This window comes from Alligator sinensis, unplaced genomic scaffold (assembly GCF_000455745.1).
Source record: "Alligator sinensis unplaced genomic scaffold, ASM45574v1 scaffold12_1, whole genome shotgun sequence".
NCBI classification, from domain to species: domain Eukaryota; kingdom Metazoa; phylum Chordata; order Crocodylia; family Alligatoridae; genus Alligator; species Alligator sinensis.
Genome location: NW_005841973.1, coordinates 512566 through 528583, shown reverse-complemented (window position 1 = coordinate 528583; position 16018 = coordinate 512566). Strand labels below are relative to the sequence as shown.

Here is a 16018-nt window from a genome sequence, read left to right as displayed (position 1 = left end):
TTTCCCCCTACGTTTCGCAAGCAAGATCTCTATTCAAGAGTTCCACGTGGGCTGCCCCACATGGTGTAGACAGGCATATTAGCCAACTCTCCCATGCTGAGAAAATTTTTCAGTGGTTAGATGACTACTTCAAGACGATCATCTCTTGTGAAAGCAACAACAGCTATTAATACTTTGCTCCGGTCAGAATTGTTGGGCAGATTAATTTTTTTTTTTCTTCACTGACAAAGCAATTCTCAAAATGAGTGAACCGGGGCAGCTCATTTCCAATCTTCTGATTGCTGAGTTGGCCTACGAGAATGAGTTCAGCCTGGCATGCCTTGCCCTGCGGAGGATGCTGCTGCTATGAAACGCACAGATCATGAGTTTCTCGATACAGGGACTTGGTCATGTCTTTGCACACAACTATGCAAACCTGTACAGCTATTATGAATACCAGCATTGTATTATTATTGTAGCCATGGCAGTCCAGGGACTATGAGAGAAGCAAAATTTGGTAATATCTTTTTATTGGGCCAACTAATATAGTTGAGACAGACGTTAGGTAAGTTTTAGGGCACAAAATGACCTCCCTTAGATCTGCCTCTTTTCCCAGACCCGAGGAAGAATTGTTGTCCAAAAGCTGGTCTGGCGCCTCTCCCAATTAAATAGTCTAGCAAAAAATCCTCAAACAAATCTTTCTTCACGCACAGTCCCTGAACCATCCCAGCTGCGGCAACACTACAGTGCTGTTATTAACAGTTGTACAGATTTGCATAGTTCTGTGCAAAGATGTGGTACAGGCCATGTATTGAGGAACTTGCAGTCTTTCGTGTTTGTCAACACAGCAGGGCTGGGCAGATACCCAAGATGGCTTTGAACATCTCTGCCTCAGCACTGTGGATAAACTCGAAATGAGGCATAACCCAGCGAAGGGTGCCCGTCTGTTGGACAGCTTTCTTGGGTTGGTGTCAGAGCAATAAAGATGACAACAATAAGATCAGTGTTAGGTACCGAATGCCCCATGTTTGTATTTCAGACTAGTAGGGGAGAGGAAGGAGGATGGTAAATTAGGGTTATTGCATGTAAAGAACATTGTCTGTAATTGGAGGCTTTAAACTCTTTAGTTGGCTCGTAGGTAAGTAAAGAGGACCTTTTGCCAGCTGTATTTTCGTGATTTGCCCAAAGCCTGAGCTGCTGTTGTGGAGGCTGTTCTTCATCGTGTAATCTATAGGGATTTTGCTGAAAGCTTTTACTCGGATGTCAGGCAGTGCTTTGAGAAACCAGTAGCTGTGTTTTCAAACTCAGCTTGTGATCCCTAAGTAGCTGGATGTTGCCATTTAAAATATTTAAGTTTTCCTTTACTACCGGGGTGGTAAGCATATGGCCAGAAGGCTGGATCTGGCCTGTGGAGCTGTGTGATCTAAATGGTAGGTCACTGGACCACCCCTATGTACTGGTCCCGGCCCCATATGCTGCTGTGGCACCCCACTGGACCCAGCCCGGTGCATGTGCTTCGGGGCACGTCCAGATTGAGCTGTGCCAGAGCTGGTGCATGGGGCTGGTCTGGCAGGGCACCACTTGCAGCACCAGCCCCGTGCTGCGTGTAGGATGTACAGCCAGTCCAACCCTGCACACCAAATACAGCACACACCAGACCCAGGGTGCCCACTGTGCATGCCACATGCTGGGCTGGCACTGGGGCACATGCTGCCTGCAGTATGCGGGCTGGACCCAGCACTTCATGATGCACATGGAGCTCCAGGGTGCGGGCTGTATGTGGTGCCCCAGACAGACCCCCTGTGCTGTCTGCAGTGCCAAGGCCAGCCTGGGCACTGCAGGCAGCATTTGCCACATGCACAGCAAGCCTTGGGGCCAGCATAGGCTGCATGTGGCACGGGCTGGACCTGGTGCTGTGGGCATTGCACAGGGGATTGTCTGTAGACTGGCCCAGAGACCCTCATCCTACTGGCAGGATTGGATGAGTTTGACGCCCCTGCTTTACTAGGTTCAGAAATGTCTCCAGCTTAGTGGATATTTGCTCAAACTTTGAGGCCATAATTCATGGGCCTCACCTGCCCTATCCTCCATGAGAATGACCATGCAGCTCCATGTACCTTCACCCTACAGCTGCACCCTCTGCCAGACAGGAACCAAAGCCTTCCTCAGCAGCATTGATTTAACTCTAGGGGCAAAAAGGAAGGTGTTGTCCCCACGGAAGAACTGCGTTGTGTAGACAAGACAATAGTCAGGTGATCAGAAATTCCCAAGAAGGCACTTATAAGCCCTGCAGTCTCCAGCACAATAGACTCTGCTGAGCTAATTTGTTTCATCTCTCACCAGCTTAATATGTAGAATCATTTATTACTTGTATGACTGCAAATTCTCAACTGAGATCAGGGCCCCCTCGTGTTAGAGGCTTGTACAGATGCATGGTGAGTGGCATTCAGCAGACCCAAATGAGGGGAAACTGGGGTGCAGAGAAGTGAAGTGACTCCAAGGTTCACAGTGGCACTGGGAGCACAACCCAGGTCTTCAGACTCGTATCCAGTACACCTGGCCTCCTGCTGTCCCTAGAGAAACATGGTTGAGGTTCGGTTGAACCTGAAACTGGTGGGTGGAAACCTGCCCTTTATCTGAGAAAGCCATAAAGAAATGGTTAGTCTCCTTTATGAAATGATAGCAATCTCCAGACTGTAAAAGGCCACTCGGGAGGGCTTCAGTGGTATTCTTCGAGTGGGAGTGAACATGTTGGAGGGTATGCGGAGGCGGGGATGGTGAAAAGCTAGAGAGAAGCAAACAAGCAGAAGTGCAAAAACAAAGAAGGACTCTCTAGAACAGCCTGAGGTTACACGACCCAAGAAGGCTTTCGGGGACGGCTGCTGGTGGATGCTGGCTGCAAAAGCTAGGGTGCTCAGACCATGGGAGCTTGATTTATGTGACAGGGTGTAGGTTGTAGCCGTGTTGGTCTAAGGACATACCAGCCCAGCCTCTGGCTTCTTTACTTTTCATTCCATCCAGGAAGAGCACACACCAACGGCTGAAACTTCCCTAGCCTGACGAAGGGTTTTTGAACCCAAAAGCTTGCTTAATAATTATTTTCCAACTATTTAAGTTGGTCTAATAAAAGATACCAGATTCACCCAAAGAACCTTGTCTGCTTTATGTGATACCTTTCATGCTTAAGCAAAGGGGACGTTGCATTTTCTTTCATTAAAAAAAGGTTGCATCAAAGAAACAACTTCTCTTCATCACCAGTTCTTCTCCAGCTAAAGCAAGGGCCCAGTTTGGAGCTAGCAGCTTGAGTCCAAAAGGGTAATGGCAAAAGTCTTTGGAGACCTTTTGGCACCTCTGTCTCATAGCTGCTATTTTTGGATGTCTGTGTTCAGACAGGGGGAGGGGGTTAGAATTTGGTCTTCCTTTGGAAGATTATCCTTATAATCAACGTACCAGAAACCAGTAGAGCCCCTAGGCAAGTGCTGGCATGTGGACCAATACAGTCTGGTTTTTAAATCAAAATATGATAAGGAAACTTAAAAACTCCAGCTTAAAAGTTGCAAATGAAATCATGATACTTCTGCCTTTATTTAGTTGCTGAGACCAGGGGTAGAATACCTAGAAGATATTACATGTCTAACATTTTCTGGATGCTTTGTGTCTGAAAGCTTGTCTAGCATCTCTCCCAACTATACAGTTGGTCCAGTGTAAGATAGTGTCAAAGAAATCCCTGCCTGTCCTATATTTCCTGGACCATCATGACTACACCACCACTCCACCCTTACTATACCATTTGCTGGACAGTTTAGTTGCTTATACATCCAAATGCTGCTGGAAAAACACAGAAAGTGCAACAGGTTTAAAAATAAACCTATTTGTCTTTGAAAATGCATAACTGATTTGTGTGGCATTTACATCTGCACTTGGGGTTCCTAATTTGGAGATCTGAAACAATGCTTATATAAAACATTTCAGTTCACTACAGATAATGCTATATTTTGAAATGATCTTTAATCCACTTATAATTTTGTAATCTTTAATAAAGAGAGGATCTCCCATGTGCCTATAGGGGATGACTGTTTTTATTCCAAGGTGGTAAACTCAAATAAAAGGCACAATTTTACTTGAACGATCGATTTGCAGTGAATCTGCCAGCCTATTAAGTAGTAATTTTTCACATTTATAATAGCATCATGCATCCAAGGATCTGAGAGCTCTGTAAACTTAATGATGTCTCATAAAATTCCTGTGAAACAGGTATTATTAGAACTAATTTAATGGATGTAGTCATTGAGCTAAGCCTGAAGCTTTAGCAAAATAAAATCAATCTTATAAAAACTCCTCAATGCACAGTTATACATTGTGTTGTAACCATGACAACCAAGTTCTTAATTAATGAACCACTGATAGATCAAAATTTAGCCTGGATTTGCTTGTTCTCTCTGCAATAATTGCTTGGTGTAGCCTCTCCGGGGGTTTTAATAATATCCTAGATTTCCTTTAAATCAGTAAGAGACATGTTTGCTGTTGCATTTCGGCCTCGAGACGCTTCAAGCCCGGATGATGAGTAGAAGAGGTAGATGTGGGGCTTCTCAGTTATGCCATACGTTCCTGTTCAGGAAAGAGTTTCAAGTGGTTCGACTGAGACTCAAAGCAGCCCGTGCCCTTTACAGACTGTATGGGTCTGTCATAGACGTGGGCTGGTTAATAGGTCAGTGGCTCAGTTCCTAAAATGGATCACTGATCAATCTTTTCATTAAAAAAAGGAAGCAGCTATATGACTGTACAAATGCAGTATTATGTTACTCGTCAGTGATTGCCCACGTTTTTCCATATGGTGGGTTGCTTTCTGTCCCCGTTATCAAATACATGTAACAAAGGTTCTGATGTAATCCAGGCTGGGTGGATTTCTGAACCTAATATTTTTGTTGCTTCATGCATTGCTTTTGAGTTTTGCCTGCCTCCTCCCCTGTTCAGGGTCCCATAGTACTAGTCACTGTACAAACACCTAGCAGGAAATGGCTCTTCCCCTGAAGCCTTTGCAGTCTTAAATTGTCAGATGCATAACTTTGTGGTCAGATTCTGCTCCCGTTTCTCTGGTGTCCATAAGTTTCCTTCAGATGACCTATCATTTGTGCTAGGGAAACAGGACAGTGGTGACGCCTGAATCCAGAGTCCGACAGCAGCCAAAAATTGTTGTTAGAAAAATATAAAAGCGCTGATGAATAATCTCCCAGTAATGCACAGCCATAAGAGGGGTGTAGCAACATCACGTACATTTTCTAAATACAGAATAAAACCCACCCCATCCCCTGCATGTAAGAAGTAGTAGTCTTGCAATTTAGCATGTACACCTTGGGAAGCTCAAAAATACATGGGGCTTCAGCTTCCTCTGTGCAAAAATGAAGTTTATTTCCTACCTATGGGGACTTTTTACCATCTTTAATTTTCCCTGAGCCTGAGGAAGGGCGTGTGAGCCCCAAAACTTGCAGAAAATGATCTTTTTTTCTTTTTTTGCGATTTCTTAGTTGGTCTAGTAAAAGGTATCATCTCTGAACCAAAAGTTCTAGAGTTTTGCATTTCTTTGGGGCTCCTATACCAGCATTAACTGCTCGTCTTGCACACGCACCCTGTTGTGTTCAATATAAATAGTTAGCAGTGGCATACCATGGGTTTCCAGCGTCTGGAGGCCCGTGCTTGCATTTGTGCCCCCATCCGCAGCCAGTCTCTGAGCGGCGGGGGTCCCCCAGCGCCCAGTCGCCGAGCCCAGAGATGCCAGTAGCGAAAACAGAAGTGCCAGCGGCAAGACTGGAAGTGCCACCAGGGACTGAGCCCAGCTGGCACCTGGGGGCATGCGCCCCCCCACCCCCCCAAGTCAGTATGCCACTGATAGTTAGGCTTGCTCAGTGGTATCAGCAGACTCTGAAAACCAGAAACATTAAAGTACCACCCATCCATCCCTCCTTAACTCTGGCCACTTCTGCCTCTGTCCCTTGAGCTGTCAATAAGCAGTGGCAATTATCTGCAAGCCCTCCAACTGTATTTACCCTGCATGGTGGTGGTGCAGGGAAAGATGCAGGGATTAGTTGAAGCAGTTTGGCAGAGACATACTGTCCTTTGTGCAAGGTGAGCTAAGTGTCTTGAGTGCAGAGCAGGCGTGGGCAGCTCCAGTGCAGTTCAAAAGCAGCATGTGTATATGTGGGAAGGGTGAGCAAGGGGAACCGTTCAAAGACGGCAGAGTTGAGGGTAGACAAGGCACGTACCTTAACTCTTCACTTCCTGGTTTTCAGACGTTTGAATTCAACGTTGCTGAATTCAACATTCTGGAAAGTATGAGATACCATCAAGCCAAAGATACTCATCTTTGAACTCGGTAGGTTCTTTGTCATAAGAATGAATGTCTCTTGCATTCGAGATGCTAGCAAAGGATGCTGCCTGATTCCTAAGTGCTCCGGCCCCTCTTCTGTCGAGGCCAAAACCCACCCCAGCTGTAACAGGCCGTGGCTTAGCACGGGTAAGACATGCTGATTTCTAGCTAGCAGTGCACACGGGAGGGATGTGACTCTGCTCCCCTCTTGTCAGGTTGAACAGTCAAGTCCTCAATTACAGCTGAGTCCATAGGAAGCCACCTTTGGCATGCATCCAGAGCCTTGCAGGATACCTTCTTTTGGGAGGACTTGAATAGGTTGGTTAAGGACTGACCTCCATGTGTGCCAACTGATGGGAGGGACAGGGAAAGCAGCCCAGACCCTCCCACAAGAACAGGGTCCGCAGGCTTTGGCACTCGTAATTGTGAGAAGTGGGGGCTGACAAGTATTCCTACTCGGTCTGCTCTGCCAGCCCTTTCTAATCCCCTTCCCCTCCCTGAGCACCCCCCGCCCCCTCTCCTCTCCCCCGCATCCTCATTTACTGCCCTCCTCCGACCCTTTCCGTCCCTCCTCTCCCTTCCAACATTTGCATATATGATTTATTTTCTTTCTGAAAATAGTTCAAGCGCCTTCTAACTTCTCTGCGATGCTCAGCAACATTTCCACCAAATTAAAAAAAAAAAAAAAAAAAAGGCTCCGACAGAGGCAGGTTGTAGAAACCTGGTTTCCGTCTCCTCTCCAGACTTCTGCTGGGGCTCGGCCTCAGGCCCTCTCTCAGGTCAGGTTCAGCGGCTACCGTGCATCCCTCAAAGCACCCAGTCCACGAGGCTGGAAGGCCTCGCTTCTCAAGCCATCCGTGCAGTATAATTTGTGGGGTCTGTTGGCCTTTGGCTGGTACTGTGGTATGAGCCAAAAACTCCCTTTGAGTATCACTTTCAACTTGCCTTCCCAAGGAGAGGAATGGCACTCGTGCTTTTACTAGGGTGGATGTCAAGCAATAAAGCCCTCTCTGGGCTGGAGTTGGACTTGTCCGAGTTAAGAAAAGAGAGGATGTATCACGAGACTCCCTCGCCAAAGTGATCCCAAATTTAGGACGCTGCCCCTACTCAGCTCCCCAAAGAGGCGCACCAAATGTTAAGATTCAGAGCAAATCTGTGGATTTTACAGCATTTAGGAAAATCAACTTGTAAACAGAAATGGGTTCTCAGCCGTAGCTATATACCCAAGCTGGTTCTCAGCCTTTAAACTAATGAGCATTAGTTTACTGTCTGTGTTTGCCTGTGGCAGTTATGGTTGCTGTGATGATAATTTCGTTGGGTCACATCTCCACCACCAACCTTCATTTAACATCTCCTCCGTATTTGGCTGAACGGTTCTTCAGCTTTAATAGTTAATTAATTCAGCAAGCCACTTTATTATGTGCCGAAGTCCTGTTCAGCCTGTATTTAAACACCTAGCTCGTCCTTAATTTGAAGCGCTCTGCTAAATCGTGGGCTTAAAACCCTGACCCAGAGGGAGGGTGCTTGCAACTGCATGTTCAAAGAAATGTGCTGCTCTCTTGAGGAAGTGGGTCTTGTGGGATCACTTCAGATGAGGGAGAGCAGACGTTACTGGTCAGAGGTTAGGATCTCGTCTTACTCGGTCCTGGGTCAGGGTTTTGACAGTGCTGGGGAGGGGAAGACGCTGCTGCTTGGAGTTGGGGGGTCACTGTTTAAAAACCAGTGCTAGAACGAGCTACCCTCCAGTTCAGGTATTCCTCATAGATGGACACAGGACTGGGAGAGAAATTTAAATGGAAGAGCATCTGTCTTTTGGGCTAGGGGTGAAAAACACCTGACATGGTGCCTCCTGAAGACTAATAGCCACTAACTGAATCAAAGGGTACAGTTGCACCAAGGGCTGCCAGTGATGTTTTTGCTTTGGGTGCATTCCCCGCTAGCCCTGTGTTACAGATGCATTTCAGAGCTTGATTATTTTTACGCATGGTAAAACTGCAGAGGCTGCAGACTGCAAGGCTGAGTGCCCCGTGCCTTTGAGTGCGTGTGTGGAGGAGGCAGGGGAACCCTTTTGATCATCTCGGTAGTCAGATTTCACTCTTCCTCTGAAACCCCAAGCTAGCAAGTCTGCCTCGCATGTATTACCTTCCAGAGTGAAAGAACAGTTGAATTGTTTGAAAAACAAATCCATGCACACCAGAAAGGCGCTCAGTAGAGATGTCTCCTGGCAGGTTGCCCATTATAGTATATATTTGACCCAGTCTAACATGCCTTGGAGTTTGTGTTCAAGTGCCAGTCCTAGAAATGATCCTCATCTGCCCCAGCAAATGCCTGAAAAGAGCTGTTTCTTGCATCAAGCCCTAAAGCATGCCTGACTTTAGCCCTGCCAGAGCAGCAAGTAAATCAGGCTCCTGACTGAACCCGCCCCCGCCATCATTTGCTCTATCAGACTTAAAGCTAAGGACTGTTGCAGTATCACCAGTGCCAGACATTCAACATTTGTGAGTCAGACCCCAAAAGTCAGGAGACTTTTAAAGAATACCAGATGTTCTGCCCCCAGCCTCCTGGGTTGCCAACCTACAAGATGTGCTCGAGGTGCATGTTTTCTTTACAGCCCTGAGAGCAAGAAGCTTTTTACATAGTCTGAATCCACCTGTCATCCCTTGACTCCGGGATCATGGGGCTTAGAAAAACAGCAGGCACTGAGAGATGGTGAGAGTTGACAAGACAGCAGTCCAGCTGAGCTGAGAGCTTCATAGATCAGTGAATACCTTGAATAGCAGCACCATAGATATGCATAATGTTTCACGCTTAAGCAGGGTCCCCAGTTCCCTCTAGCAAGCATCCTGCAATCGAGGATACTTGCATTACAGCCTGATTTCAGCATATGCATCTTTCTACTGTATAGTCTCCTAGAAATGAATGAGTCTGTCCTTGAGCGCAGGGGTCTGCCCATGCCGCTTACATTGAAGGAGTACCAAAGAGACCAAATATAAATGTGGAAGAAACAGTGGGGAGCAACATGGTATGCTTGAGGGCACCTTTCATTCTTCGTTCAGGACAGCAGCTCTTTGAGTGCCTGCTCTGCAGAGATTTAGGTGTGCAAAAATAGGTTCACATTTGAAGATCTCACTTATTTGTGAATTTAGCACAGGTGCAGAAACTGGTCTGGTCAGAGACTGCATTTGTTTATGCTCCCAATCATGGCAAATGCATGTGTACAGGCTGTTCATTGAGCCTAGAGTTGTTACATTTTTTGGAAGGACTTCTTTTCTTCTCTCTCTTAAAAAGATGGTTGTGGGAGTCATGGTCGGTAACACCACAGTATAAATCGCTGATGAATAATGAACCTCTCAATGCCTTCCTCACCATCGACATCACCGTTGCATTAGGCTTGAAGGTAATAGGAGCAAAAAAAAATGTCTGCAGCTGGATGTTAAATTGTAAAAGCCCGTGTAGTGATGCACACCATTCTGCACACATAATAAAACATGCACAGTTCCTTTGGAAAGCAGAAAATGTTTATAAGTAGTCTTCCTTCAAAGGATTCAGTAAAGTTTACCCCTGGTTTCACAGCTCCTTATGTTTGCCCTGTAAAATCTTTGTGGCTTAGTCAAATTCAGAGAGCCGCTATTCTCCATCATTCTCGTGAATCCTGTTTGAGACATGTGCGTCTCCTCCTCTGCCAGTTCTTTTTCTTCAGAAGTAGCAATATAGGTCAAATTGGACTTTCCAGGTGTGCTAACGGTTCTCTTTGTTTTTCTCTGTACCCTAATGCTGCAGAGGAGGAGGATGGAGATGAGGCTCCGGAGGTTCAGGTCTCTGGGAAAATTGGAGCAAAGAAACAGAGGAAGTTAGAGGAGAAACAAGCCCGAAAAGCGCAGCGAGAGGTAAGCATTTCCTGCCATGTCTAAAGCACAAAGCAAAACTGGATTAGCAACACTAATGGTAGCTGGCTCTAAGAGAGAGCAGGACCCGTTTGGTCACTTAGTGTAGAGCAGTGGTTTTCAACCTTTTTAGCCTCAAGGCCACCCTCTATCACTTCTCTAAATTTCGCAGCATCCCAGTTGAGAATCACTGAGCTAGAAAATAAAGATACGGAGAGGTGCCTTGAGGCTAAAGAGGCTGAAAATCACTGCTGTACCTGGTGCCGGGTAAAGTCAGTGGCGTCAGGGCCTAACCCTGCCATGTCCTGCTTTCTCCTATCTGCCCCTTCCTGCCCCCCCAATCCATACCCGAGAGGGGAAGGGTGGCCTCTGCCACCAAGGCTGTTCATATGGGATCTTACATTATGGTGACCACCCACACAGCCCCTTTTGTAGACCCAGCTATTTTCTTGGATGGGAACGTACGGCCTAGGGAACAAGGCATTCAGACCTGAGGGTGGGACTCAGCCCTTAAAAAGCAGACGGCAAGTGAAAAGCCTAGAAACCAGAAGTCTCTTAGCTGTTTATACTGGTCTAGCTCCTAAATTCGAGCTCTTCGTAGTAAATGACCCACCGAAGCAGTGCGGCATTTTCAGTTACACTCACAAAGTTGCTGTAAAGCTGGAGGGGGAACTAATCAGTAACAGCAAATTAAAAAAAAAAGCCCTCCTAAAGCATACCAGTGGATGACTCAGGTTTTTATACGTTAATTTCTTTTTCCTGTTCCACTTTATTGGCCTGCAACCTCTGAACCGTTCTGTAGCCTGGAGGACAGTTTGCAGAGGTTTGATGTAACTCTGCAGTGCTGCATAATGACGAAGACACTTGCCAAAGCACAGAACAGATAAAATAGCTGGTTTGATCAAAATGAGCGAGCTCACAAGTCTACCAGAGCAAAACTGACCTGCTTGCAGAGCATCACCCTCAAGCAAAGGATGTCGAATGTATGCCCTAATTTGAGACTTTAAATGGTGCCAAAATCGGGGGTGGGGGAGAGAGCATCTCCCCCCGGCTTTCTATGATGATGAGAACTAGTAGCATTAGCCAGCAGAAAATACTTCACGTTTAAATATAGGCTTCCATTACAATCTTATTTTTACTTGCTAATAATTTTAACTGTCACGTACTTTCCATGCTTAGGCTTAGCCTTAAACATCTTTTTATGGAAAGTTTGAGCAAAATCGTTTAATCTGTCTTTGAGAAAAACATTGTGGAAGGGCAGAGGGGATGGCCCTTTTAATGCATTTAATTTTTATTCATTTAATTAATTTTTTTAAGAATTCGTTTAATTCCTTCTCAAAATAATCGGGGGTGGAGGGGGTTCTCAATGGTAGCGTTACAAATCCTGTGTGAGGATACATCAACTGTGCAATTCAGTTAAAGTCTTTTATGTAGCAAAGACTGAAAAAAGAATAAACACTGAAATAAAATAGCATACTAAATGATCCATTTTTAACTTTTTTTTCCCCTTTGGAACTATTTATATGTACTATGTATTTTAACCAAGTGGGAGTTTTTTTGCATTTCAGGTTAAATTTAATGTTTCTAATAATAGGATTTTCATCTTTCTTAAGAAGAGAGAGACCTTCCATTTTTAACAGCCAAGTAATTTTATATAATGGAATTATATTTAATAGTTTTTTGTAAGGGCCTCGGTCCAGATTAATTGAACTAAAATGAAACCTACATTTAAAACACAAAATTCTCACATATAAGCAAAGTTTAAACAAAATCTTTGTCTAATGCCCTTCTAAATAAATTTAAAATGACCAGAGAAATAATGCTTATATTAGCTTTCCATAGCATCACTACAATAACAAACTGGCACATACATGTCATGGAACTGAAACATTTGACCAGGAAAACAATACTTGACATTACCAGGGCCATAATTTATCAAATAAGTGGAAATATTAAAAAATTTTAGAAAGCAAATGCAAAAAACCCCAATGATGATGACAAAAGAAACCTAGGGCAGCACCTCTCTATAAAAATGTCGGTTATGCATTTCTGGAGTCCAGGAAGCTGGTGAAAAAAACCCGGTGATCTTCAAGTATGAAACCAAAGATTGAGGAAGAATAATTGTTGCCTTGCCTACTTTTATTTATTTATTTATTTATTTTTAGGCTGAAGAAGCAGAGCGTGAGGAACGGAAAAAACTCGAGTCAAAGAGAGAGGAGGAAAGACGGAAAGAAGAGGAGAAATTGCGTCTTGAGGAAGAGAGACAGGTGGGACTTGGCTAAGTTTGCGGATGGAAATTCTGAAACGAGGTTGTCCTTTATCATGGCTCGACTCCCCTGCTTGCCGAGCAGAGCCCCCTGCCAGCTGTAGGCCCTGTCGGACAGGCTTTCCTTTTGATTCTGGTTGCCATGTTGATCATTTGAATTACCGTGGCACCGAGAGGTACCAGCCAAGTTCGGGGCCTTTTGGCCAAGTGTGCAGCAAACGCCTACAGCATGTCTACACCGTTCCGGTACAGCATGAGGAAGTGGTATCATGAGAGGCAGAGCTGCCACACTTGGAAAACTATGCTTCTTCCAGACTAGGAGTTAGTAACATGAATAGGGTTGCCACCTCTGTTTGAATCTACTCCGGGAGGTTTCATCACACGATGTAATGCCATTAATGGCTTTACATCAGGAAGGCAAATGCACATTACTGTTACATTTTAAAAACCCACTGGACATCTGTATAAATCAGATTCAACATTTCATATTTATTTTAATGAATGCCCTATAATTTATCTCCCAGGTGACTCTCAGCAGGCTCCTGGAGATTTATCTCTAATTCCTGGAGACTCCAGGGCAATCCTGCAGGTTTGGCAACCCTAGATTTGAAAGGGGTGTGCTGTGGTCCTGTTGTGCTGCACTAAGGTGCTGCAGGAGAGATGGTCTCTGGCCTAACGACTGCAAGTCTAGATACATAAGCTTGACCACTTGCAAAGAAAGGCCCAGAGAAGTGAAGTGGCTCACCCTGAGGTCTTGCAGCAAGTCCTGTGTGTTGTTCACTGCTCCACAGTCTGCCCATTAAAGAACTGTTTGTTTCATAGCTCAGCAAATGCCATTTTAAACAGACACTCAAGGCACCAACTTAAAGCTGGCAATAGGGAGGCTGTTTGGTGAAAGGTCCTATGAGACTATAATGGACCTCAGGGGATATTCCAGATGCATTGTTGCAGGAAGGCTTCAGTTATCAGAAATGCCTCTTAGTCAGGGTCCAGACCAGGGGCAGGCAATTATTTTGGGCAGAGGGCCACTTACTGAGTTTTGGCAAGCCATCGAGGGCCGCATGACAGGCAGCCAGGAGCAGATAAATATTAATTTTCTACATTTTTTAGGGGCCCTGCAGGCCAGATAGAATGACCTGGAAGGCCACATCTGGCCCATGGACCGCATTTTGCCCACCCCTGGTAGCTGTAAGCAGCGTAGGAAGTAACAGACTGATCAAAGACTATGTGCTATGCTGCAGCAGCCCGTCCTGGAGCCAATGTGTTAAGAATAGTTGTTTTGGAAACCCTTACATGTGAAGTAGTGCGTGTAGCACATTGGGGTAGAAGAGCAGATCCTATGCATATATTGAAACCTTAAAAGACAAGAAGGCAAACAGTTCTTCTATGACTTCTCTGGGCAGTATGGACTATTGTGGTACCAGCTACAAGCTGAGGGCGAGGCTCCCATTTTTGGAGCACTTCTACAAACTGTAGGTTGGCTTCAGGGCTCAAATTGGGAGGCAAGTCCTTATCAGGAGACTTTCTTGTACATTAGCCCTTTTAAGTTGTATAGATGAAACACTGCATTGAGGTCTCTGGTTAAGAGACTTGGGGGAAGTCTTTAAAAAAAAAAACACTTAAAAGAACAGACTTTTTTTTAATGTCAACAGTAGGCTCCTAAAATGCTCTTGTTATTCAACAGAAACAAAAAATGTGAGAACACAGCCAGGGCTTGCATTGTATTTTCCTCCTCTAGAAAATATTTCCCTTTCTGGTTGTGCATAGAATAATCCTTTCTTCTTCCAAGCTGCTGTCTTACATTTCGTAAGTAAGAAAGCTGCTGATTTCTGAATAGGGAGATTATCAGTCATAGCAACAAGAATTAAAACAAAAATAGAAACCCTGGCATTTTGGCATTTTGGAAGGGCCTACAAACCGGCTTCTTACTATAAGGAAAGTTTTCTTCCTGACCTCCTAGGACCTGAATTATGCCATAAGCACCCACCTGAAGGTTTTATGCCTCTTTCTTAAAAGCTGTCATAACTAGTCACTGACAAACAGGTTAACGGTCTAAATGGATGACTGGTCTGATTTAGTCAAGGAAGTCCTGTGTTATTAGAAACTGAAAGCTGGCAAGAACCAGGATCAGCACAGCAGATAAATTGCTAACCAAGAACTGGTTTGCTCAGTTTATGCATGTAGTCCAAACACAGGTTTCCTCTAACAAGAGCAAGAATAATATTTCCCTCTTGATTCTTTCTCTCCCAGTGCCAGTAGCTTCTGTTTAACTGGGGCAGCAGCTTACCAGGTCCATCCTTCACTGTTGAGGGGTTGAGTATAGTACATAGGTGTGAAACTTTAAATGAGGATCTCATCGTACGGAAGTTGGCACATTAAAAAAAAGCCAGACTGAAGCAGACTTGTAAACCCTGCTTGTTTTGGGGTTGTATAACTTTTATTTTGGTTGCATTAGTCAAACACTATTAACCTAGTTTGTTTACTGTGAGCATTGGTAGGGAAGACAGATTGTTATTCTTGGGCATATACATTTCCACAATGATCTTACAAGGTTGGGTAAAAGAAAGGAGATATAAAGATCAGGGGTCTGAATTTTTTAAGGTATCTAGGTGCTTAAAGGTGCAGAAACTTACCTAGTGGGATTTTCAAAAGTGCTAAGACACCAGAGCTAAATGCCTTTCAAAATCAGGTCTAAAGTTCCCTGAGGTAAGTTCCTTTGGAAATCCCACCTTACATGTAAAGACTACACGTTTATTCCTGGAGCAAAACAATCTTGAATTCTCTTGATTTTTTTTTTTTCATTTATTTTAATGGGGCAGCAGGTCTCTTTACTGGGTAAAAGTATTCTACTGCCTCATTGCAGTATGCACCATTTTCACCAAATGAATTCCGTTTTTCCTGCGTCTCAAAGTGCAGTATCCAAGTAACCAGCAAGTGCTTCCTACTCAACAGCAAAGCTAGCGTCTGCCAATATTTAGCACTTGACTTCAGTCGGGCACCTGTGTTCTTGCAATTTTCAAGCCTGTATTCGCATCTAATAGTTCTCTCAATCTTTAAAAGGAAGCTGGACCATTGTGGAGATTCACACAAGAACTAAACTTTGTGTAGATCAAAAGTCCTGCTCCAGTTGGTAGGCAGAGCAGTGTTTGCAGGGAGCATCTTAATAACAGGACTTCAAAAATTTAGTGCTGGAGAGAAGAAAAAGTTGGGTCCCAGCAGACCTAACTGCTCCTATTCATAGTATCATGGCTTTACATATACAGCATTCTCGTTTCAGGTCCCCTTACAGACTTAGCATGTGATACCAGAAGTGCTGCCCCTCTGACCCTTTTACTTCACCCACAGAGCCAAGAATAAATAATGCGCTCAGACACTTTCTGTCCGATGCAGTTTGCGTTCATGTATTGTTTCAAAAGAACCTTTTTCTGTGTTTCTAGTAGGCGAAGTTTTATAACTGGGTTGAATCCTTGGGAGTAGCACGCCCCACTCCTACCACCCGCATCCAAGAGAAGATGGAAAGGCAGC

General features: G+C 44.7%; 1 protein-coding gene across 1 annotated transcript in view; it reads left to right on the top strand.

Annotated features, from left to right (window-relative positions):
• Positions 1-16018, top strand: part of DDRGK1 (DDRGK domain containing 1) — a 41057-nt gene that overhangs the window by 3296 nt on the left and 21743 nt on the right. Inside the window, exons 2-3 of the mRNA XM_025200689.1 lie at positions 10124-10230; positions 12393-12494. Coding sequence (XP_025056474.1) covers positions 10124-10230; positions 12393-12494 — 209 coding nt within the window. The remainder of the gene's footprint in view (positions 1-10123; positions 10231-12392; positions 12495-16018) is intronic.